The sequence below is a fragment of the Rhinolophus hipposideros genome (assembly GCF_964194185.1).
Source record: "Rhinolophus hipposideros genome assembly, chromosome: 24".
NCBI classification, from domain to species: Eukaryota; Metazoa; Chordata; class Mammalia; order Chiroptera; family Rhinolophidae; genus Rhinolophus; species Rhinolophus hipposideros.
The window spans coordinates 6,968,408-6,992,447 of NC_138070.1; the positions used below are offsets into that span (position 1 = coordinate 6,968,408).

The following is a 24,040-nucleotide window of genomic DNA, read 5'->3' on the forward strand; positions in this document are numbered from 1 at the left end:
TACTAGCGCTATCGTGGTTGCCTCGATGTCCTGAATCATTTTGACTTTGGGGAAGAACCAGAAGCCACATGCTGCCAGATCTGGTGAATAAGGTGGATGAGGAAACACCATCATGTTTTTATTTGACAGAAACTGCCGTATACCAGAAGTGACCTGTGACACGAAGTGCTTTCATGATGGAGGATGATTTACGGCACATTTTAAAACACATCTTCTCTCCACCATAGGTCACAACCTACTGACTGCACTGAATAAGTTGAAACTTGTCACACACTGTTACTAAGGTGCTACATGCTGCTTGGAGACCCCTGCCATTCCATCGGATGACTCTCGGCAGCAGCATCCACCATATTGTTTGATCTAACAGAAAGGTTCCATGTCACATACCGTGTCTCGTACGGCAATGTCTGCCAAATAAAAACCTTACAGTGTGTCCTCATCCACCTTATTCACCAGATCTGGCACAGTGTGACTTCTGGCTCTTCTCCATAGTCAAAATGACCATGAAAGGTAAATGTTTTGAATTGATTCAGGACATCGAGGCAGCCATGACAGCACAACTAAAGACACTCATGAAAGAGGACTTCCAGAACTGCTTCAGAAAGTGGCAAGAATGATGGGATAAGTTTGTTTGAAGCGAGGGGGACCATTTTTAGGGGGATTAATGGCAATGTGTCTTTTACTGTAATCGTTTTTTTTATTTAAACATTCACCATATTCTTTGATCACACCTCGTATGTCCAAGAAGGTAGAGGAAATCATGAGCATGACACATAGAGAAATGGAAGATATAAAAAAGACCAAAACTGAAATTCTGGAAATGAAAAATATAATACATAAAATAAAAAATATGGCAAATTAGAAACTGCACAAGAAAAGATTAGTAAACTTGAAGACACAAAAATAGGAACAACCTAAAATGAAAAACCTAGAGAAGACTTTAAAAAAATGAACACTCAGTGAGCTGTAGGATAATATCAAGCAGGCTAATGCACACAGATGGGAATTCCAGAAGGAGTAGACAGGCAGGAAGAAACAGAAAATATATTTGAAGAAACAATAACAAAAAATTTTCCAAATCTGATGAAAATATAAACCATCACATACAAGAAGCTTAACAAAACCAAGCATAAGAAACATGCAAAAACACACCAAGGCACATCATAATCAACTTACTGAAAACCAGTGATAAACAGAAAACACCAATAGCATCCACAGTAAAAAGACACATTATGTACATAGGAACAAAAATATGAATGACAGCGGATTTCTTATCAGAAAAAAATGCAATCCAGAAAACATAAGAGCAACCTCTTTAAAATACTGAAAGAGAAAAAAATCTGTCAACTTGGAATTCCATACATAATAAAAAATGCCTTTTCAAAAAAATGACAAAAATAAGGACTTCTTCAGACAAAAATCTGAGAGAATACACTGAAGCAAACCATTACTATAAAAAATGTTTGAAAAGCCTCTCAAGCAAATAAAATAAAAAAAACAAAAACTTGTGGTAACAGAAATTTGATCTACACAAGAAATTACACGTATCAAATATGGGAACAGTCTGGTGCTTTCTCAAGTAGTTAAACATACCGCGTTTTCCCGAAAATAAGACCTAGCCAGACAATCAGCTCTGATTCATCTTTTGGAGTAAAAATTAATATAAGACCCAGTCTTATGTTACTATAATATAAGACTGGTTCTTACCTAACATAAGACCGGGTCTTACATTAATTGCTCCAAAACAGGCGTTAGAACTGATTGTCCGGCTAGGTCTTATTTTCGGGGAAACACGGTAGAATTACCGTATGACCCAGTAATTCCAATCCTAGGTATGTACCCAAAAGAACTGAAAACAAGCACTCAAACAATTACACATACACGCGTGTTCATAAAAGCATTGTGCACAACAGCCAAAAGGTAGAAACAGCCCAAGTGTCCATAAACAGATGAATGGATAAGCAAATTGTGATGTATACATACACGATGGAATATGATTAATAAAAAGGAATGAAGTACTGACACATGCTACAATGTGGATGATCCTTCAAAACATTATGCTAAGTGCACAAAGCCAAACACAAAAGGTCACATTTTAAATGATTCTGTTAATACAAAGTATCCAGAATAGATAGCTACAGACACTGAATTCAGATTGGTTGTTTCCAGGTATTCAGGTGTAGGGAAGATGGGGAGAAACTGCTTAATGAGTGAGGGGTATTTCTTTGGGATGATAGATAAAAGTGTTTTGGAACCAGATACAGATGGTGGTTGCACAGTACTGTGAATGTACTAAATGCCACTGAACTGTTCAATTTACAAGGTTAATTTTATGTTATGTGAATTACACCTGCATAAATTATTTTTAAAAACATCTGTGCATCAAAGGATGTTATCAAGAAAATGAAAAGATAACCTATAGAACGGGAGAAAATATTTGCAAATCATATATCTGTTATGGGTCTATTATTCAGAATATATTAAAAAAACAAACTAAAAAAAAACCTCTTACAACTCAACAACCAAAAGACAAACAACTCAATTAGAGCTTTCATCACAAATATCTGAATCTACCAAGATTTAGTAGATTTTCTTGAATAAATATTTCTCCATTTGTTATATATGTCTTTAGGACAATTTCCAAGGACTTTAAATGGTTGGTTTTGCTTTGTTGTAATAATTTTCACAGCTAAAGAGTTGTTTCACTGGGGAGAGGATCTGCCAAGCTATTCACATCACCTATCCTACCTCTGAGACATACTTTTTTAAAAACCTGTTTTAATTGCTAGGTTCCCCTTCCATCTTTTGGGTGTTTTCTTTTAATTTATTTATTGAAGAAACCATATTTGTATCCACAATTTGGGGTTTTCTGCTTGCATCCCTATGGTATAGTTTATCATATTTTTCTGTATCTGTATTTCCGATGTATTGGTGGTTAGATACATAACACCACCCCAACAGGTCAATTCAGGTTTGATTTTTTTTTGGGGGGGCAGTAATATTTCATAGGTTGTGATGTGTGCTTCCATCAAGGGGCACATAATATCAGAGAGTTTCTCTTTTTGTAATATAAGCAGCCGTCAGTGTTTAATACTTATATCTGTTGATCATTTGAGGATCATTACTTTTAAAGGCTGGATACTATTCCACTATTTGCATGAACCATTATTTATTTAATCATTCTCTAACTAACAGATATTTGGGTTCCAACTTTTTGTTATTACAAAAATTAATGTATGAATATCCTTGCAAATCTTTCCATAGGATAGAGTCTTAAAAGTAAAATTGCTATAAGATATGAAAAATTACTATTTTGAGAGATATCACCAAATTGCCTACCAAAATTTTTTACTAATTTATATTACCAGAAAATATGCCTGTTTTCTCACATTCTCACCAGCTAGCATTACCTGTGTTTAAAATTTTTGCCATCTCATTATCATTTTAATTTAAACTTTAATTATTAATGGGACTAAGCATATTTTCATTTATTGGCCTTTGTATTTCCTCCTGGAAATGCCCATTGACATATATTGTGGGTCAAACGATTTCACCTCTTGCACAGCCCACCAGGCTCAACCAAACAATCAAACTCACATGACAACCACAAGCCACATTCTGGCTCAGAAGATACAGGCCAGGAGACACAGTGCACCAGCAGGGCAGCCCAAGGCGTTTCTCTTCATTGAAACTCTCTGCAGCACTTCCGGGAGCCAGTTCCTGGCACCCAAAGTGACAGCTTAAATATGAGAGGACACAATCACATGCCATTATCAAGGGAATGGCTATCTTGGCTTAGGTCCCAAACAGGAACTAACACTTCTGAATTTAGATTCCAGGGTCCCTATAAGGAACATGCCTAATTCTAAGATTCACTGTATTCAGAGAAGCCTAAAGACAGGTATTTATACTTTATTTACAATCTTCCTAGTCTAGATGCCTTTTATCTACCAGAGGTCATTTTTATCATAAACAATGTTGCCTGGTAACACAACTGATGTTCCATCTTATCAGGGTTGCAGGAGAACAGAGTGGGAAGTTAATGCAAGGTCAAAATTGTCCAGAGAGACAGAGAAAGGAGTTTTTCTTAACATTTTACCCACACTTCTCTAAATTTCCTCAGTTTTCTCATTTATAAAATGAGAATGAAAGTATCTACATTTATAGGGCTGCTGTAAAAATTACATGAAATAATATATATAAAGTACTTTTAGTATATATGCTGCCGAAGCAAGCACATAAAGTACCTTTTATAGTACATGGCACATAGTTTAAGCATTGAAAATAAGTATGTGTCATTGTTTACAGGGATATTGGAAAACCCTGTAGGGACATTTAAGAAAACTAACAGAGAAGCTATTTTTAAAAATAACAGAAGACACTGGATGTCGGAGAGAGTCACGAAAATATAGGTGTTAATTCAGTGTTAGAAAGCAGATTTAGTGGCAAGAATTTAGGCGAACTACCCAAGAGTTCGTGTAAAATCATCCTGAACAGGCTCACTAAGTAAAATGCCAGGCCTCCATTTTGGCCACATACTCCAGCGCAGACCGAGACTATTGCCATCACCACTGACCTTGAGACCTGACTGGACCACCTTCCTTATACTGCCTGACTTTAGACTATTTTACTGCTCAAATTGCTCAGGAAAAAAAATAAGAGGAACATCAGATAGATGTATTTTGCTCCTAAGAGATACAATGAGAGGCTGAAACTTATGATTAGGTGAAATTTTGGTTTGATTACCCATTCTGTGATAATTTTCTTAATCTCCCCAGTTAGAATCAATCACTTCTTCTGTATTCCTAGTTAATTCTTACTTTTATTAAAGAACAGAATTTGCTTTGTACTGTAATGTTTTATATAAAGTATATGTATGTCTAGCTTCCCATTAGACTTTAAGCTTCCTGAGGTGAGGAATCAAATTTTGTTTCTATATTTAGACCATCATACAAATAGCCATCCTCACCTAGCAGCTTAGCTCAGAGCTTCATATACAGCAGGCACTCAACAACTTGAGGTGAATTATTGCTAGAACTATAAACTCCATGAGGGTAGGAAATTTATCTATCTCGTTCATCAATGTGTGGTCCAGAGTATAGCATAATGACTGGAACATTGTAAACACTCAATAAATATTTATCTAATAACTTGAGTTCCTTTATCCAAGGCCACAGGCAGATGCAAGTTTAGTTTTTTAAGAAAATCTGTAGCGAAAGATCCTCCAAACTTTTCCATTGTTACTAAGGTGAACATGTGAGAGAAGCGGTGGTTTATAGTAGGAAGTGATGTCCTCTAAGTTACACGTGTCTCCAACTTTGGCAGTAAAATCTGAAACCTGATCTGATTCCCTTGCCTTCCCCTCCTCTTGCCACTTCAGACTGACCATTCTATCATGAAAAAACAGAAGTCTTAAGAAGCAATAGGTAATTTCATTTAAGCCCAGTAGAGGGAACCAGGGTGTCATTATATCTGCTAGATTCCTTTACCATCACACTAGATACACAAACATTCTAAATTTGGCTTTTCTTGCAGTTTTCAGATTTAAAAATTTCTTAAAGCCTGAAAGATACTGTTGTTAATAACCTTAACCATTGTGATTAACGTTAGCATTCTTCAATATCAAACAGAAGTGACTAATTATAAAATTATCACCTTAACTACTTTGTATTCTTTTGAGAAACCTAACACTCATCAACTTTATTCTCCTAAACTCCCAGTGAGGCAAATAGGTAGAATGACTACCCTGTATTAAGAAGAATCTATAATAGGAAAGACAAACAACAACCTTCTACCTAATCTGATATTTGTATAATGCTTTATAACTTAAAAGTACTTTTACATATAGTTAACATTTCATCCTATTAATATTTTGGGGATAAGAAAACAAAACCTATAAGTGAATTCATTTTTAAACTGACTTATTTATGGTCTGTTACATGGCAGAAACTATTTTGCTTCTATTATTAAATGAATGAAAAACTAATGTAAGAAGTTATTTGTCTAACATCTCCCCCATACCAGCCTAAAGCAGATCCAACAAGATCCTAAAGCAGAGTCCTAGTTTTAAAATCAGACCTTATTTTGTTTCATTGAATCCTGAGACTAAATGAGACCTCAATAACTTACTTAGTTCACTCTCTTATAGGATGAACATACCGTACCTAAAACTATCTCAAACATATGGTTTTCTACTTCTTTGTAAAATTGTCTTGAAAAGATAGCAGCTCAAGCTCATCATAGAATAATACAAATCAAGTATAAAAATACTCTGATGAGATTTTTTTGAACAACTTCCTTCCTGCCTCTATGTAGACATAACCCATTTTCTGAGCAATGGAAAACAATATGAGAGAATTACTCCAAAGTAGACTCTAGATGACCCAAAACATTTAGGATGACAGGTAAAGCTACTAGTACATGGACTTAGGGTACAGGGATTTTGTTGTTGTTAAGAGTACTTGGGGCGGCCGGATGGCTCAGTTGGTTAGAGCGTGAGCTCTGAACAACAGGGTTGCCGGTTCGATTCCCACAAGGGCCAGTGAGCTGCGCCCTCCACAACTAGATTGAAGACAACGAGCTACCGCTGAGCTTCCTGAGGGGCGGCCAGATGGCTCAGTTGGTCAGAGCTCGAGCTCTCAACAACAAGGTTGCCAGTTCAATTCCTGCGTGGGATGTGCCCCCTGCAACTAAAGATTGAAAATGGCAACTGGACTTGGAGTTGAGCTGCGCCCTCCACAACTAGATGGAAGGAAAATGACTTGGAGCTGATGGGCCCTGGAGAAACACACTGTCCCACAATGTCCCCCAATAAAATTTATTTTTAAAAAAAGAGTACTTACTCCTAACAAAGGGGATTGGTCATGACACAAATCTGTTCTGTCACAGATCAGACATGGTGCCATGGCATTAATCAGATGTCGGTTAGATCATGGCTAAAAGGTAAAAGCGAACCTGGGGGACTAGGATCAGAAATCCACCCACTTGGGGCCCGCCCCGTGGCTCAGGTGGTTAGAGCTCCATGATCCTGACTCCAAAGGCTGCCGGTTCGATTCCCACATGGGCCAGTGGGCTCTCAACCACAAGGTCGCCAGTTGGATTCCTCGACTTCCGCAGGGGATGGTGGGCTGAGCCCCATGCAAGTAACAACAACAACTGGACCTGGAGCTGAGCTGCACCCTCCACAACTAAGACTGAAAGGACAACAACTTGACTTGGAAAAAGTCCTGGAAGTACACACTGTTCCCCAATAAAGTCCTGTTCTCCTTTCCCAATAAAATCTTTAAAAAAAAAATCTACCCATGTAGAAGGGCCTAGTGCCTCTAAGCGTGGGATTAAATCCAGGGAAAGCAGCTATCAATTAGCAAAAGTTTCTTTGAACTCCTATGACATTTAAACCATTAGAAGATCCTAAAAATCACAACAGTAATGTTCTATAAACCCTGAGCCACTGTAAAATTTAGGCCTTGAAGTTGGGCAGGCTAAGTCCAAGTGAGAAGTCCACACAGTGAGAACACATTAACAAGCAAAAACAGTTAAATCCAATCCTAGCCGAGAGAATATTTTTAATAGGCCTTGCTTTCTATTGTCAGGTAGATTCTTAAAGTAATGGATCAATAAGTATGTGAAGGAAATGAAAGGCCTGCAAGTGAATTCTCTTCTTCAGGAGGTTAGGAAGAGATCTTATTTTTCCTCCAAAAATAATGATAATAAGAACAACAACAACAACAGTTTACACTGAGGGCAAGCAAGCACTTTGCATTTGTTGTCTAACTTAATCTTGACAACAACCCTAAAAATCCTATCATCATTCCTAGTATTTTACATGGGGAAACTAAAACTTAGAGAAGTTAACTTGCTTAAAAATCACACAGCTAATACCGTAGGTGCCAGAGCTGGGATTTGAACATAAGTATGTTTGACTCCAACTCATTTGCAATCCAAGCTGGTGTTTCTAAAGTACCTGACTAACGTATTCTAAAGTACCTGACTAACATAGTCTTCCAGGAAATGAAACTGGGTTCATTCTCTAAGAAAAGATGACTGCTGATACTTCAACTTGTGTCAAAATCAACACTAGACTAGCCAAGAGTAAACAGAGAGGCTGACCAGGACCGTGTCTGACAGTCGTTTTCCCCTTATTTTGTTTCTCCATAGCAGTTATCTTTGATAAAGAGAAATATCATTACAACAATACTCACAGACCCTTTTGGAAAAAGCACTGAATTTGCTCCTGACTCCCAAGACTGATGTGGGGGACAATTTATATATAACCAAATCAATCCTCTCAGTACAGAACTTGTCATCTAATAGAATAAAAAAATCTCAGCATCTTAGACTATGGATCAGATTCCATCTTTAGAGCCAGATGCTATTGTCTAGACAAAGCCTTCTCATCCAAATGTTATTCTGGCACTGTAATATCTGGTTAGCTGAGTTCACAAAAGAAATACATCTCAACTTACTTATCAAATACTGAAAGTATTTCTGATGGCTTTGTTCTCAAATTCACTTGGCTTCTTAGTAAGTTCCAGAAAAAAAGACTAGCTTTTGGTAAATGATTGATTTCTTTTTTTTCAGTTCAGTGAAGTGGCACAAGGGTGCCCCAGCAGTACTGAGCCAGTTCTCTCCCCTCCTCCACCCCCTGATCTGCTCTGGGTTTCCTACAAAATTTCTCTATCTAAATCAGAGAGGAACTCAATAACTGCAGGCAAACAATGAAGTTATAATAGGTGAATAAGCCTGATTCTAATTTGCATCTCTTACCCACCCAGCAGAGGAGGAAAAGCTCAAAACAGAAAAATATTCATGAGTCCTGAAGCTTTATTAGCATCCTAAACCTGAAAAGGACTTTAAAAGGCCATTTAATGCAATAATTTCTAAATGATGGTTCCAAAATTAGTGCTGATCCCTGACAAAATAGTCACTGGTCTAAAAAATATTGAGAAACATATAGGCAATGTAATAAGTTTTTCATATAGCTAAATTTACTTGTTTAAAAAAATCATCCTTTATTCTGAGATTATATTTTACCTAGGTTTTTAGTATCAATTGTTATTCCTTTTCTAAAATTACACAGTTTTTTTTTTAAGTATTCTCAATTTAGCAAAATATAAAGTTAGCAACATTTTTTTTTTAGTTTTTTTCATTTCTAAAATCCTAAAGTCTAGGAAGCATTGAACCACTTATCTAGTATATCACCTGGACTTCATGTAAAAATAGCAAATAGATTTCACGCAGATGAATAATATGGACACATCCGATAGGGTAACACCAAAGTGACCCTGATGATTTATTTATTCCTATTGTAGCAATCTTCAAGGTTTCCACCCAAACTAAATTCTTTCCTATTACCGCTTATGCCCATTTTCTTTCATTCCGAATCAATGGAAATGATTAATAGCTGCTATGTTTTACAAATATTGGCACCAGTTTTCAAAAAGCGTCTTCCTGATCAAAGAATGGAAATGGAAATCTAGATTCTGAAACTTGGATATCTTGTTTAGATCAGGTGACTGGTTCTCTTTCTTTAGTATGACTCTTGGAAAATCTAGGACCTCTTCACCTGCTTGTGCAAACAAGGAATGCCCTGCCTTCTCTCACTCCCAACTTTTTTCTCAAGGAGCAGCTAGAGGAGAATTTTGAAAAGTAGAGACATTTGATCTGAACCAATCAAACTGTGAAAGTCAGGGACAAAAAAGAGAGGCAAACTTTTACCTTTTACCTGTATACCCTTCTTTTTAAATTTTTATTGAAAACATGTTATTTTTATAAATTATACAGTTTTATAAATTATACATACCAAGAATTTTAATCAAAAAACTTTAAAAAGTGAAAATGTTCCATTTTTAAGGAAAGTATGTATTTCTGTCTTGGTCTCGAGGTCCCTAAAGAGTATTGAACTAGGTACCAGGAAGCTCCAGTAACATGGAGAGAGAGAAAAGAGTCAAGTTTGGGTTTGTTTTGTGACGTAAGAAATATATATTTGGTCTCTGCCCCTGGTTCCTGACACAGAGCTCCTTACACCTGTGGACTTTCCTAAGTGATGGAAGTGATAGAAGCATCTTACACAAAGCTCCCAAATTCCTTGGAGTTTCCTGGGTGAGAGGAGCATTTTTAATTCTAATACAGTGATTCTTGGTGGGCTTCTGGATAGCTTCGGATGGGGCTGGTAACCAGAAAATGTGACACACAATGGGCTATTATTCAGCCATTAAAAAGAATGAAATCTTGCCATTTGTGACAACATAGATGGACCTTAAGGATATTATGCCAAATGAAATATATCACACAGAAAATGACAAATACTACATGACCTAATTTATATGTGGAATCTTTAAAAAAGCTCATAGATACAGAGAACAGACTGGTCATTTCCACAGGCAGAGATAAAAGATGAGCAAAATAGGTGGAGGGGGTCAAGAGGTACAAACTTCCAGTTATAAAATAAATAAATTATGGGGTGTAATGTACAGCATGGTGACTATAGTTAAAAATACTGTATTGCATATTTGAAAGTTGTTAAGAGTAAATCTTAATAGTTCTCATCATTAAGAAAAAAATTTTTGTTAACTATGTATTGTGCCGACGTTAAGTAGACTTATTGTAGAGATCATTTAGCAATGTCGTATACAAATACCAAATTATTATGTTGCATACCTGTAATTAACAATATTACATCAAATACATTTCAACAAAAACTTTCTTAAAAGACAGAGACTATCACAGTGGATTAAAAAAAACAAGATCCAACTATAGGTTTTTACAAAAAACCTACTTTAAATATAGTACAGTATTAGGTTGGTGCAAAAGTAATTGCAATTTTCTCAATTTTTAACCTTTTAAACCACAATTACTTTTGCACCAACCTAATAGATTTAAAATAGTGATGGAGAAAGATACACCATGCTAACAGTAATATAGTCAACTAATCTTTGACAAAGGAGCAAAGGCAATTCAGTGGAGAAAGGACATTCTTTTCAATAAATGGTACTGAAACTGTTGGACATCCATATGAAAAAATATGAAGACAAAGACTTACACCTTTCACAAAAAAATAGCTCAAAATGAATCAGACCTAAATGTAAAATACAAAACTATGAAAACTAGGAGAAAAAAACAGGTGAAAAAACAAGAAAAAACAAGTATTCAAAGAAATACATGTACACAAATATTCATAGCAGCACTATCCAAAAGGTGACAATAATCTACATGTCCATCAGCGGATGAATGGAAAAACAAATCACGGTATACCTATATAATAAAATATTATTTAGCCATAGAAAGAAAGTGCTGATACATACTATAAGATAAATGAACTTTGAGAACATTATGCAAGTGAAGAAAGACATAAAAGGTCACATACTGTATGACTCCGTTTATATGAAATATCCAGAAGAAAGAAGACAGAATGCAGCCTGGTGATTTCCACAGGCTGGTAGAGAGGTGGGGTAGATGAAGGAGTAAGTGCTTAATGGGTATGAAATTTCCTTTTAGGGCAATGAAAATGTTTTGGAACCACAGAGAGCTGATGTTTACACAACATTGTGAATATACTAAATGCCACTGTAGTGTTCACTTGAAAATGGTTAATTACATGTTATGTGAATTTCATTTAATTCAAAAAAATTCTAAATATCTGTTCTGCAAAAGACACTGTTAAAAGAATGAATAAGCTACAGACTGGGAGAAAATATTTCTCAAAACAGGTGATTCACAAATTGTATCTGCAATATACCAATGACTCTTAAAATGCAACAATAGAAAAACAAAAGATTTGAATAGACACTTCACCAAAGAAGATACACAAATAGTGAATCAGCATATGAAAAGATACTCAATATCATAAGTCATTAGGGAACTGCAAATTGAAACAATTAAATACCACTATACACTATTAGAATAGCTAAAATCCACAACACTGACACCAACTACTGGTGAGGATGCAGAGCAACAGGGGCTGTCATTTATTGCTGCTGGGATTGCAAAACTATATGCAGTCATGTGTCACTTAACGAGGGGCTATGTTCTGAGTAATGTGTCATGAGGCAATTTCCTCATTACGCAAACCTCATGGAGTGCAGTTACACAAACCTACATGGTCCAGCCCACTAACACCTGGGCTATATGATAAAGCCTACTGCTCCTGGGCTACAAACCTGTGCAGCATGTTGCTATACTGAATACTGTAGGCAACTGGAACACAATGGCAAATATTTGTGTATCTAAATATTAAAAAGTACAGTAAAAATACGGTATAAAAGATAAAAAATGGTCCAGGGCACAGGGCACTTAACCATGAATGGCACTTGCAGGACTGGAAGTTGCTCTGGGTGAGTCAGTGAGTGAGTAGTGAGTGACAGGACTGTACACTTCCTTATAAACACTGTACCTTTAGGCTACACTAAATTTTTCTTTCTTCAATAATAAACTAACCTTAGGTTCCTGTAACTTTTTTACTAACCTTAGCTTCCTGTAACTTTTTAAACTTCTTAATGTTTCTTAACTTTTTGCCTCTTTTGTGATAACACTTAGCTTAAAAAACAAACACATTGTACAGCTGTGCAAAAACATTTTCTTTCTTTATATCCTTATTCCATAAGCTTTTTCTGGTCTTAAATTTTGATCTTTCATAAAAAAAAAATTTTGATCTTTCTTGTTTTAAATTTCTCTTGTTAAAAGCTAAGACCCAAGTGCACACGAGCCTAGGTCCACACAGGGTCAGGACCATCAATAGCACTGCCTTCCACATCTTGTCCCCTGGAAGGTCTTCAGGGGCACTAGCATGGAGCTGTCAGCCCCTATGACAACAAGGACTCCTTCTGGAATACTTCCTGAAGGGCTTGCCTGAGGACCTACTTGAGGAAGGGTCAGGCTGGCTTGGTTTGCTCCTTTTCTCATCAGAGATGTGCCTATTAGCAGATACTGTACTACGAACATTCCCCTCTATTAATGAAAACCTTTCAGTGTTGGGGTCCAAGTTTTCAAACTTGCGGAGGTCTGCAAAAGCTTCCGAGAAATCCTTCACTGTGAATTGTCCTGGAGGTTGTTCCTTTCCTTCTCCTGCAGTTTCCTTTTCTCTTGCCTCTTCTGCACCTGTGAGCTTCTGTTCCAATTCCAACACCTCCGCACCGGTCAGTTCCTCAGGCGCCGGCTCTAGGACTCCTCAGTGTCATCCTCACCCACACCCAGGTTCAAGTCCTTCGCCGTCTCAACCACAGCCTTGTTCATATTTGCAACCTCCTCATCGTGGGAAATCCTTTGGGTCATGGACTACGACGTCACTAGCCGACAGGAATCCTATGGGACCACCATCACATACGTAGTCCTTTTTGACTGAAACATCATTATAGGGAGCATGCCTGTAGATACTTTGGAGGACAGTTTGGCAGTTTTTTACAAAGCTCAACAGGACTCCATATAATCCAGTAATCATGCTCCTAATTATTTTCCCAATTGAGTTGAAAACTTATGTGCACACAAAACCTGCACACGAATGTTTATAGCAGCTTTATTTGTAACTGCCAAAACCTAAAAGCAACCAAGAAAGATGTCCTTCCATAGGTGAATGGGTTAAAAAACTGGTAAATCCATACAATGAATTTTAAAACATGAGGAATCATGCCACAAAAAGACATGGAGGAATCTTAAATATAATACATATTACTAAGTGAAAGAAGCCAGTCAGAAAAGACTATATACTATATGATTCCAACTACATAATATTTTGGAAAAGGTAAAACTACAGAAACTACCTAGAGTAGTCAAATTCATAGAGACAGAAAGTAGAAAAGTGGTTACCAGGGGTTGGGAAGTGGAAAAAATGGAGTTATTGTTTAACAGATACAAACTCTGGCATGATGAAAATTTCTGGAGCTGGATAGCAGTGATAGTTCACATTCACAACATGAATGTTCTTAATGCCACTGAACTGTGCACTTAAAAATGGTTACAACGGGAAAAAATGGTTAAGATGGTAAATTTCATGTTATGTGGTTTTACCACAATTTAAAAACTTTTAAATCATAAAATGTAAATTATGTATGTTTTACAATTAAAAAAATAAAACTAAATAGAGTGTCCAAGCCCTCTACAACCCATCTCTCCCATGGGTTACAAACAAAGACTCTGGGGAAAATATAAAAAGCAACTGCCTGAGGACTCAGAAACAAAAATAGGTGGACTGTGGAAGGGAGTCAAACATGGAGAAGTAGACTGCACAAAAATGAGTTTCCCAAGCTATTTTACTCTTTCTCTCTCACAGCTTTGCCTCAGATGTGTACCCTAATCCTGATGCTGCTCAGAGATGAGGGCACCTGAAACTCTACTGTAGAAACCCTTTCTTTAGGCCATAGAAACCAGAGAAGAGCCATTCTCAGGCATCAAAAGGGTGCAGGGAATCCCAGAAGTGACAGAGCCAGAAAAGAAGATGCCCTAATTCTGTGTATGATTCCCTGCAAGTCTTAGCTTAACCCCTGCATCACATTTGCACCTAACAGTCCCAAACAAGCATAGGCAAGCCTTAGAGAACTAGATTAAAATTTGAAATAGTGCCTAAAGATGATTAGACAAAGTACAAATTCTAAATCTAATTCAGTTGCCTGCTAAACAAAATATTAGCATTCTCCAGAGAATTAAAGTACCCAGCGCCTATGCAACACAGTATTCACGATGCCTAAGATGAAATCCTAAATTGCTTGACATACAAAGAACAAAAAAAATGTCACCCATTCTCATGGAAGAAGACAATCAAAAGACACCAACTTAGAAATGACTCAGATATTGGAAATACCCAAAAAATATTTTAAAAAGCAACTATTATAATTCATATGGTTCATGAAGTAAAGGAAAATACACAAAATTATTTGGGGTGGGGCTGAAGAAAATAGGAAATGTTTTTCATCTTGATTGTGAAGATGATTTCATGGGAGTGTATACATATGTAAAAAATGACAAATTGCACACTTTAAATATATGAAGTTTATTTTATGTATAGCTCAATAAAGTTATAAAAAATAAAGTAACATTAATCACATTTATGCCAAGCACAAGGTAAATGTTTTTAATGACCATTTTACAGATTAGGAGACTGAAGTTCAGAAAGATTAAACACTGGCTCAAGGTTACAAAGTTAATCAGGTCCAGGATTCTAATGCAGACTTTTTTTTACTTTTTAAATTATGTGGGACAACATGGATGGACCCAGTGGGTATTATTATGCTAAGTGAAGTAAGTCAGACTGAGAAAGACAAATACCACATGATCTCACTTATGTGTGGAATCTAAAGAATAAAATAAATGAATAAACAAAACAGAAACAGACCCATAGATACACAGAACAAACTGATGGTTACTAAATGGGAGGGGGTTGGGGATCTTGGTGAGAAAGGTGAAAGGATTAAGAAGTACGAATTGGTAGTTGCAAAAGAGTCACGGGGATGTAAAATACAGTATGGGGAATATAGTCAGTAACATTGTAAAAACTATGTATAGTGTCAGATGGGTACTAGACTTATCAGCAGGATCTCTTCATAAATTATATAAATGTCTAACCACTATGCTATATACCTGAAACTAATATGAAATAATATTAAATGTCAACTAATTTTAAAAAATTGTTATGGGGATATATTATATAGCATAGGAATATAGTCAATAGTATTCTAATAACTATGTACAGTGTCAGATGGGTAACAGATATACTGGAGTATTATTTTGTGAGGTATATAAATGTTTAATCATTATGTTGTTTTGTACACCTGAAACTAATTTAAAAAGACTGAAATATTTTTTACTTATCTGATAAAACAATACAACCTTAACTCTATTTAATTTATGAGGTTATTAGCCGGATTGAGTAAAATATGTGTCTAAGATATTTGAATTCATATGAGATAAGTAATATATTAGTACATGGATTTCATACCACCAATTACATATTATTATTTTCCTACTTAATTGAAAGAAATTTTCCCTCTAGTCACAAATCCCAAAGGAAACATCTAGCACTGAGTACAGGCTGCATTTTAACCTCTAGTTTTTTCAAACTGCAAGTCTCAGAAATATAGAAGAAACATTATATACGGATGGTACTGTGTGGATTAATCCACTGATAAAATCTATGAACAACATATAACCCATATATGACCAAATGTAGTATTTTCAAAAGCCAATGTTTATTGTATTCCTATAATAAATAACCATGCAGTAACCTCAAAAGACGTTATAGAAGACTATTTCATTACATGGAAATATGGGCACAATATGATGAATAAGAAAAGCCAATTACAAAAAGTCTTAATGTATTATTATATTTGTTTTAAAATGCATATTCTTCCAGGGGAAAAGATTGCAAAGATATACAATGTAAAAGAAATATTAAAGAGTGAGTATATCTGGGTGATTTTAATTATTTATCTCTTTGCTTCTCTAAATTTTCCAAATTTTCTATAATAAAAAAGTAGTGTTTTTTTAGAATGAAAAAAAATAAAAGCCATTATTTTGAAGTATAACAATACACAAAAGGGTGCCACTTCGTAGGATGTATTATCTTTGCTTCCCATTTATCCGAGTGTGCCTTTCTTACCAGGTACAGTCACGATCCAGTAGTACTCACCTGTCCAACCGCTTGCAGGTTATAGCAGACAATGTCCTTATTCGCTGTTGAAGCTCCATAGAGAAGTGCCTCAGTGAGCCAGCATATCCCCAGGAGGAGGTCAGAGAAGCTCAGATAAAAGAGTGGCCTCATCTGTTAAAGCAACAAAAGCCTCTTTTCATAAATGACGCTAACAATGACTTATTTTTATGTATTACCTTTCTTGTACAAAACTGGATATCATTTTTCTGGGGCCTCCGCTGGCTGACTGTGGGGAATGTAAAGAAATTCACCAGGTAGGAAAGAATCTGTAATCACAACTATCCCAACTATTCTGGAATCAGAGTATTTATGGATGGATTACATTGGAACTTCTTCTTCATAGAGACACTCCTTCTTCAGATATAGGGTCAAAGGAAATAAGGGACAGATGAGAAATTTTATAATGAAGGTATACCACAAATGAAAACTTGAAAGTGCTCTAGTTGTATAGCCAATATCCTCTAACAATACAAAATCAGTTGAGTGTTTAGGGATATGGTTGAGGACCCAAAGAAAATGAAAACAGTTTTTTTTTTTAATCTTAATATAGTTTAATGTGCATTTTTCTTTGTTTTTTTTGCTGACGTATAATTGACAAATAAAATCATGAGACATTTAAAGTGTACAACATGATGATTTGATATACATATACACTGTAAAAGGATTTCCCCTGAGTTAACTAATACATCCATCACCTCACATATTTACCTTTGTGTGAGGGGATTAAGAACATTTAAGTTCTACTCACTTAGCAAATTTCAACTATACAATACAGTGTTATCAACTATAGTTATACTATGTTACACACTAGATCCTCAGACCTTATTTGTTGTCATGCAGCAGCCTACCCATCTGTCTCCACCTACCTGCCCCTAAAGCAAGGAGAGTCTGTGAGATGGATCCTTTCAGGGACTTTGCTTCACCTTTGTGCTTGCACCTTATGTCTCCCTGTTTGGCCCCAGAAAATGGCTGGTCAGCCAATGACAAGTAAGATTCCCCACGTTGGGGGGGGACAACTCAAGCCAGGCGCAGTGGAGTGGGGACCAACAGGAGAACCCATGGGGTTCATAGTGTTGCGGAAGAATGACGAGGACCGAGAGATTCAAGCGGCACGTAGAGATCAGGGAGAACACAGCTTTATTACGCCAGCAGTCGCAGGGGTATTATTCCCAAAGACTGAGCACTTCTCGGGGTCAGGGGTATTATTCCCAAAGACTGAGCACTTCTCGGGGTCGGGCGCTTTGTTTTATAGAGTTAGGCCTCTGGGTTTGGGGGAGATTTGAGCTACTGTTATTGCCATGCTAGGGACTGGTTAAATCTGGCCAGGGTGCCGGGATGTCCGTCCCTAGCAGCTGTGTTTTTTCAACAGTGTTTTGATGGGGGGAGGTCTCTAACCTTAGTGCCCGCGGGAGACAGCTCCGGTAAGGGGTTGGAGCTCTTGGGGGGAGAAGGGGCTTGCCGGCCCCATTGGAGACAACTCCGATTAGTATCGGAGGAAGGGGATGGAGCTCCTAGCCGGGGGCCTGCAGGAGACAGCTCCAATAAGGGGGGGATGGAGCTCCTAGCGGGGGCCTGCAGGAAAAAGCCATCCCAACAATAGAGGTGGGCACAGCCCCCCACCTTCCCTCAGCTAAGGAGCCTCTGCCTCTGTGGCTGCATTCCTTCCCACAACCTGCAGGGAAAGAGATTCAATGATGTGCCCTCCATCTATTCATATGCATAAAGGTTATGTCCCTTGGGGAAGTACATTCATCTTGAGACTTAAGGTTCTGCTGCCTGCAGGCAAGGGTGATTGGCTTGACTTAGTTTCCTATTATGCTGTGTGGGATTCACAAATCTTGAGATTGACAAGCTTTATCTCCTTTACTTCCCCACCTAAGTAATAAAAACTGTGTGTAGGCCCAATTTGGGGCCCAGTCCTTGAGACTGGAGTCCCCTTGGCCCCGCTTCACTCTATTCATGGCTACTGTCTTTTCTTAACCCTGTGCCGCCCTCCTCGCTCCCCACAACCCTCCCCACAACCCTCCTCACGCAGGATGCGACACGTATTTATCTTACAACATGAGTTGCCATATCAATGAAAAGTCTGGGTGGGGGAAAATATTGGTATAAATTGTATATGTTGTCTTTCAATTTCTGACCATATTGGTAAAGTTTGTCTTTCTCACTTTCTAGTATCCTTCTCTTTTTGGTCTCCCCATTCCCACTTTTCTAAAAATAATTTTGATCCTTCTATGGAGAAAATTATAAAATATTTATTGAGAGACTCCAAAAGACGTTCTACAGTGAAGAAATATACCATGCTCATGGACTGTAAGACCCACTATTATGAAAATGTCAGTTCTCCCTAAATTGATATGTAGATGAAATGCAATTTCAATTATAACTCAACATTCTTTTAGAATTTGACAAGATGGCTCTAAATCTGACATACAAAATATCAAGATAACCTCTTGAAATATCAAGCAAGCCACTCTTGAAGAAAAAGAAGGAGAACTTGTCCTACACATATTAAAACTTAATACAAAGCTCGAATGCAGATACTGTGGTACTAAGCACAGGGATAAACAGAGCAATGCAACACACTAGAGAACCTAAAGCAAACCCAAGAGGACATTTAGACTCTTGATATATGATAGAGGTGGCTTTTTAGATCAATGGAAAAAAAGATAGTCTTCTCAAAATATGATGCTAGAATAATTGGGTATCTATATGGATAAAAATCAAACTGGATCCTTACTTTTTACCTCACACTCAAAAATCAGTTCCAATTAGTTTAAAGACCTAAATTGTCTTCAACTTCTACTTAGGTAAAGATTTCCTAAATAAGACACAAAAAACTCTAAAAGAAGCAATTGAAAAATCTGATCACATTAAAATGAAAAATGTATATGTCAAAATACACCGTAAAGAAAGGGACAAGACATGCCACATGGGAGGAGATATTTGAAACACATATAACTGACAAAGGGCCAAAATCCAAACAATATTAAGAACAAAACAAACAAAAAACTTACAAAGCAATAAGAAAACCTAATAGAAAAAAAAAAGATTTGAACAGGTACTTAAGAGGAAATCCAAATGGCTATAAACACATGAAAATATGCCTGACCTCATAAATAATCAAGGAATGAAAATTAAAACCACAATAAGAAAAAATTTGCACAGTCATGGCAAAAATGTTTAAAGTCTGGCAATATCAAGTATTATGGGAACATGAAGTAATGGGACCTTGCATACGCTGCTGGCACAACCATTTGGAAAAGTTTGGCATTATCTAGGAGATAAGCATATCCTATAACAATTTTGTTATTAGGAAAATACATTAGAGAAATTTTTGCATGTGTGCACCAGAGGACATGTACAAGATTATTTATAGCACACCGATAAATCGTGGTATGTTCATAATTTAGAATGCTAAACATCAATGAAAATGAAATGAACCAGCGCTATATACAACAGCATGGATAACTCTCACAAACAATATTAAGGGAAAAAAGCAAATCACAAAACAATACATACAAAAAAATACATACAGTATTATTTCATTTACGTCAAGCACAAGCAAAACTAAATTGTTCAGATACATACATTACTGGTAAAACTGTACATAAAAGTAAACAAATGATTATCACAAAAGTCTGGATAGTGGTTACCTCTAGAGGTTAGGGGGAGAGTTGTAATTGGGAAGGAGCATAAGCAGGTACAGGCAATTTCTATTTCTTGCCCCTAGTGTTTGTTTATAATCATTTTTTAAACAGTAAATATATGTTTTATGCATCCTAATCTATATCTGGTATATCTCCCAAGAAAAAGTAAATTTAAAAAATTGTAAGTTATCATCAGATACTACCTAATATAAAAACAAATCTCTTCACCTGTACAAAAGGGAATTTTTCTCATACCTTGCTTCTAAATGAGAAGAAAGTTAAGATGCTAATACCTTGCTAATAGGGGTAAACAGTCAAGTTGCCTCGGCTAATGGAAACAAAAACAAGTGAATTAACAACATTTTAAACTGTATTTAATAAATATCAAATAGTATTATTTTCCCCATATATAGCTTTCGCTCTGGGGAAGCCTCCTAAAATTACAGCCAGATGGCACATTCATAGATTCAACTGGCCTACGTATGACCTACCACAAGTTTATAACTATTAATGCATAAAAAATTAAAACAATGCAAAATAAACTCTGGAGAAAAAAGGCAGCCAAGTGGCTTTTGTGAGCAACAACATAATTATGGTCATTGATTGAAGAAATAGCCTATATATAGGGAGCTGTTGGCCCGTTAGGGCCAACCTAAAGTCTTCATCAGGGAACAAGAGGCTTATTTATATACTTTCACTCATGACTGGAAAACCATGAGTTCTATAACAGGAGATAAAAATCAATCAAACAACAAAAATTAACTGATTACCTATTATTGAAATCAGGAAAGATTTCACCCCTCCTATCTATGTTTAATAAAATACTATGTTGAAGGTAATACAAAGAAATCCATGATACAGCCCATGCTTTAAGGAAAATACCGTCAGCACAATGCTTGGTGATAATGAAGACACAAAAAAGCATAAGACAGGGTCCTAAATATGAAAGCAAAAACTCTTTTAAAAAACCTCTCTCTCTCTCTCTCTCTCTCTCTCTCTCTCTCTCTCTCTCTCTCTCTCTCTCTCACACGCACTTGTCTAATCTAAATCAAGTGCAGAATGGGGGGTAGAGGGGGTGGATGCACTGTGTGAAAGGCTTTCCCTAGGGAGGTTCTGCTGAGGTGAAAAACTTAAAACAACTCATATTAATACTCTTCTAAAACCCTGCTTCCCCCAGTATTTCTAGTCAAGTGAAATCAAGTCACAAAGAATATCAAAAGTGACCTTTATGAGGAAATGAAGTCACGTAAGTGCAGTGAAGTATATCTGCCCTGAGTTTTTTTTTATTAACATTGGCTGGCCTGAGCCACTTTCTTCTCTCTTCATGTTGTCTCTGAGTCACTGTCTAATCAGCTAGTCCCCTCAAAGATTTCCCATGGATTTTCCCAATTTACTATAATTATTTTTCTATTAATAGACTATTTTTGTCTTTTTCAGATTATGCCCTGCATGTGTTTTTGCTGTTAAAAATGTTCTTTAATGACAAAGTATGGCTGACATTTTTAACGTGGAAAAATTGGAATTCTTCCTAGTCAAGAAAATAGAACGTGTGGGAACCACTGAACTCGTGATTGTTAAGATCCTTTAGGCTCTGGTTATGCAAAGGTGTGAGAACTGAAGCCAGAGAAATTAAAGGTCACATTCTCAGTAAAAGCAGACCCTACATTTTTATAAAGCTGTAACCCACTGTCATGTCAGAGGTCGCCTTATAAGAGTGGTTCTCAACCAGGAACAATTTTGCCTCTCCCAGGAGACATCTGGCAACATTTGAAGATATTTTTGGTTGTCACAACTGGGCCGGGGTAGGGATGAGCGGTATCGCTACCAGTATCTAGTGGGTAAAGTCTGCTAAATACCCTAATGCACAGGACAACGTCCCACTACAAATTATTATCTAGCCCAAAAGGCAGACAGTGTTGAGACCCAGAATCTCTGCTTAGCTCTCTCCACTATATAACTCATACTTTATGAACATAATCACATCTGAGCTCAAATTTCAGCAAAGGGACAAACATTAGGGCAATCTGAATCACAGGAAGATGTGTGGCCTAAGATTACTTTGGCAGGTGATGACAATACAGTATCAAGATTTCTACTTTCTAGTTTTACTTACATTAAAGTCACATTCTATGTCTGAAATTCAAAATTCTCTTTTCATTAGGCAGCATATTTCAGTGGTTTAAAAAGTGTATGGGGAACAAGACAAGTCTGTACTCAAATTCTAGCTCTACCACTTACCAGCTATAAGATTTTAGAAAAAGTCTCTCAACTTTACTAGGACTCCATTTCCTCATCTATAGTATCAGATTTATAATATCTACCACACAGAGTGGTTTTAAAGTTTAAATGAAAAATGTATTTAAAACACACTGAGCACATGTCTCTAGAATATAATACATACTAAAAATTGTATTTAATTTGAAGAGGGATTGTAGTTAAGAGTTAGACTTTTGAAAATCTGCTCTGCTGCTTACTGTGTAACTTGAACAAGTTAATCTCATGACTTTGAGCCTCAATTTCCTCATCTGTGAAATGGGGCTAACACCATCCTTCTCATAGGAGAATTATGAGGACCAATAAGATCAAGTATGTAACACACTCAGCATAGTTGGAACACAGTAAGTGTTCAACAAACAGAGCTACTTTTATTATTAAAGTGAGCCCAATAAAACCCAATGACTTTTTCCACATACAAAAGTTCTCCCATAAGTATCCTAAACTACATCTTGCCTAACTTTGTGGCATTTGGCCTGGTTAGAGAAACAGATGTTACATTTCTCTTAAAATCTTTTCTGAGTTAGCAAATTCATCACTCTTGTGGTCCTTTCTGAATAGGGACAGTGTTTTGTTTGTTTTTATTTTTTTTTGTACCTTAAATATGTACAATTTTTATCAATTATACCTCAATAAAAGGAAGGTTTTTGACTTCATCTTTTTGGAATGAATAGTTTTACACAGGATGTATTTTTGCTCTGTTTTCACCATTTAAATTGTAATTGCCTAGAAGGCCAGAATGATAAAACATACCTTTTGTATAGCAAAGTCTGAACTATTTCCTAGCCCCACTACCAATTTTACCAACCTATCAACATCAGAAAACTCATTTCCAAGCAGGACTCTACCCTGCTTAGAGTGAGTATCGGCTTCAAACAACACTCTGTTTCCTTAACCTTAATAATTAATGCATAACAAAAGAAATTCACATATAGTAGTCATTCCCTCAGTATTCAAAGTTATAGTTAAAATAATTACCTAGAAGAAAAGGGAGACCTATTGACAGTGTCTAAAATATCTCAATGTATCATACTGACAAATATACAAGTAATTCATAGAATTATTCCATCATTTATATGTGACACCTCTTTTAGTTATGTCAAAGGCTAAGTCACTAAAAGTTTAAATCCAACAGAAAAAAGGAGATTGCTCACCTCTGGAGATTTCTGTATATTCTGGAATACAGCGTAGGCAATAAGTGAGCTTGAACCTATAACACTGACAGAGAGAAAGGATGATCAATAAAACAGGACAATTGGGACTCCTTCATTTTTGCTATTGAATTTTTTACAGCTTTATTGACATATAACTGATGTAAAATAAACTGTACATATTTTTTAAAACTACGAATGCATCACGAATTGGTGTTATCCTTGCGCAGGGGTCATGCTAATTTCTCTGTATCATTCCAGTTTTACCAAAACAATTGATTTTGCAAGCCAATCCCGTTGACAACCAAAGTTGTCCTTTGGTTTTCAGA

At 36.4% G+C, this 24,040-nt stretch overlaps 1 protein-coding gene across 6 annotated transcripts in view; it reads right to left on the reverse strand.

Annotated features, from left to right (window-relative positions):
* The window catches only part of TMEM116 (transmembrane protein 116), a 108,026-nt gene that overhangs the window by 76,462 nt on the left and 7,524 nt on the right, over positions 1-24,040 (reverse strand). For all 6 annotated transcript variants that reach the window (XM_081036928.1, XM_081036927.1, XM_081036929.1 and 3 more), the window contains exons 3-4: positions 23,715-23,778; positions 16,616-16,747 (exon numbers count right to left, since the gene is read on the reverse strand). In XM_081036928.1, coding sequence (XP_080893054.1) covers positions 16,616-16,747; positions 23,715-23,778 — 196 coding nt within the window. The remainder of the gene's footprint in view (positions 1-16,615; positions 16,748-23,714; positions 23,779-24,040) is intronic.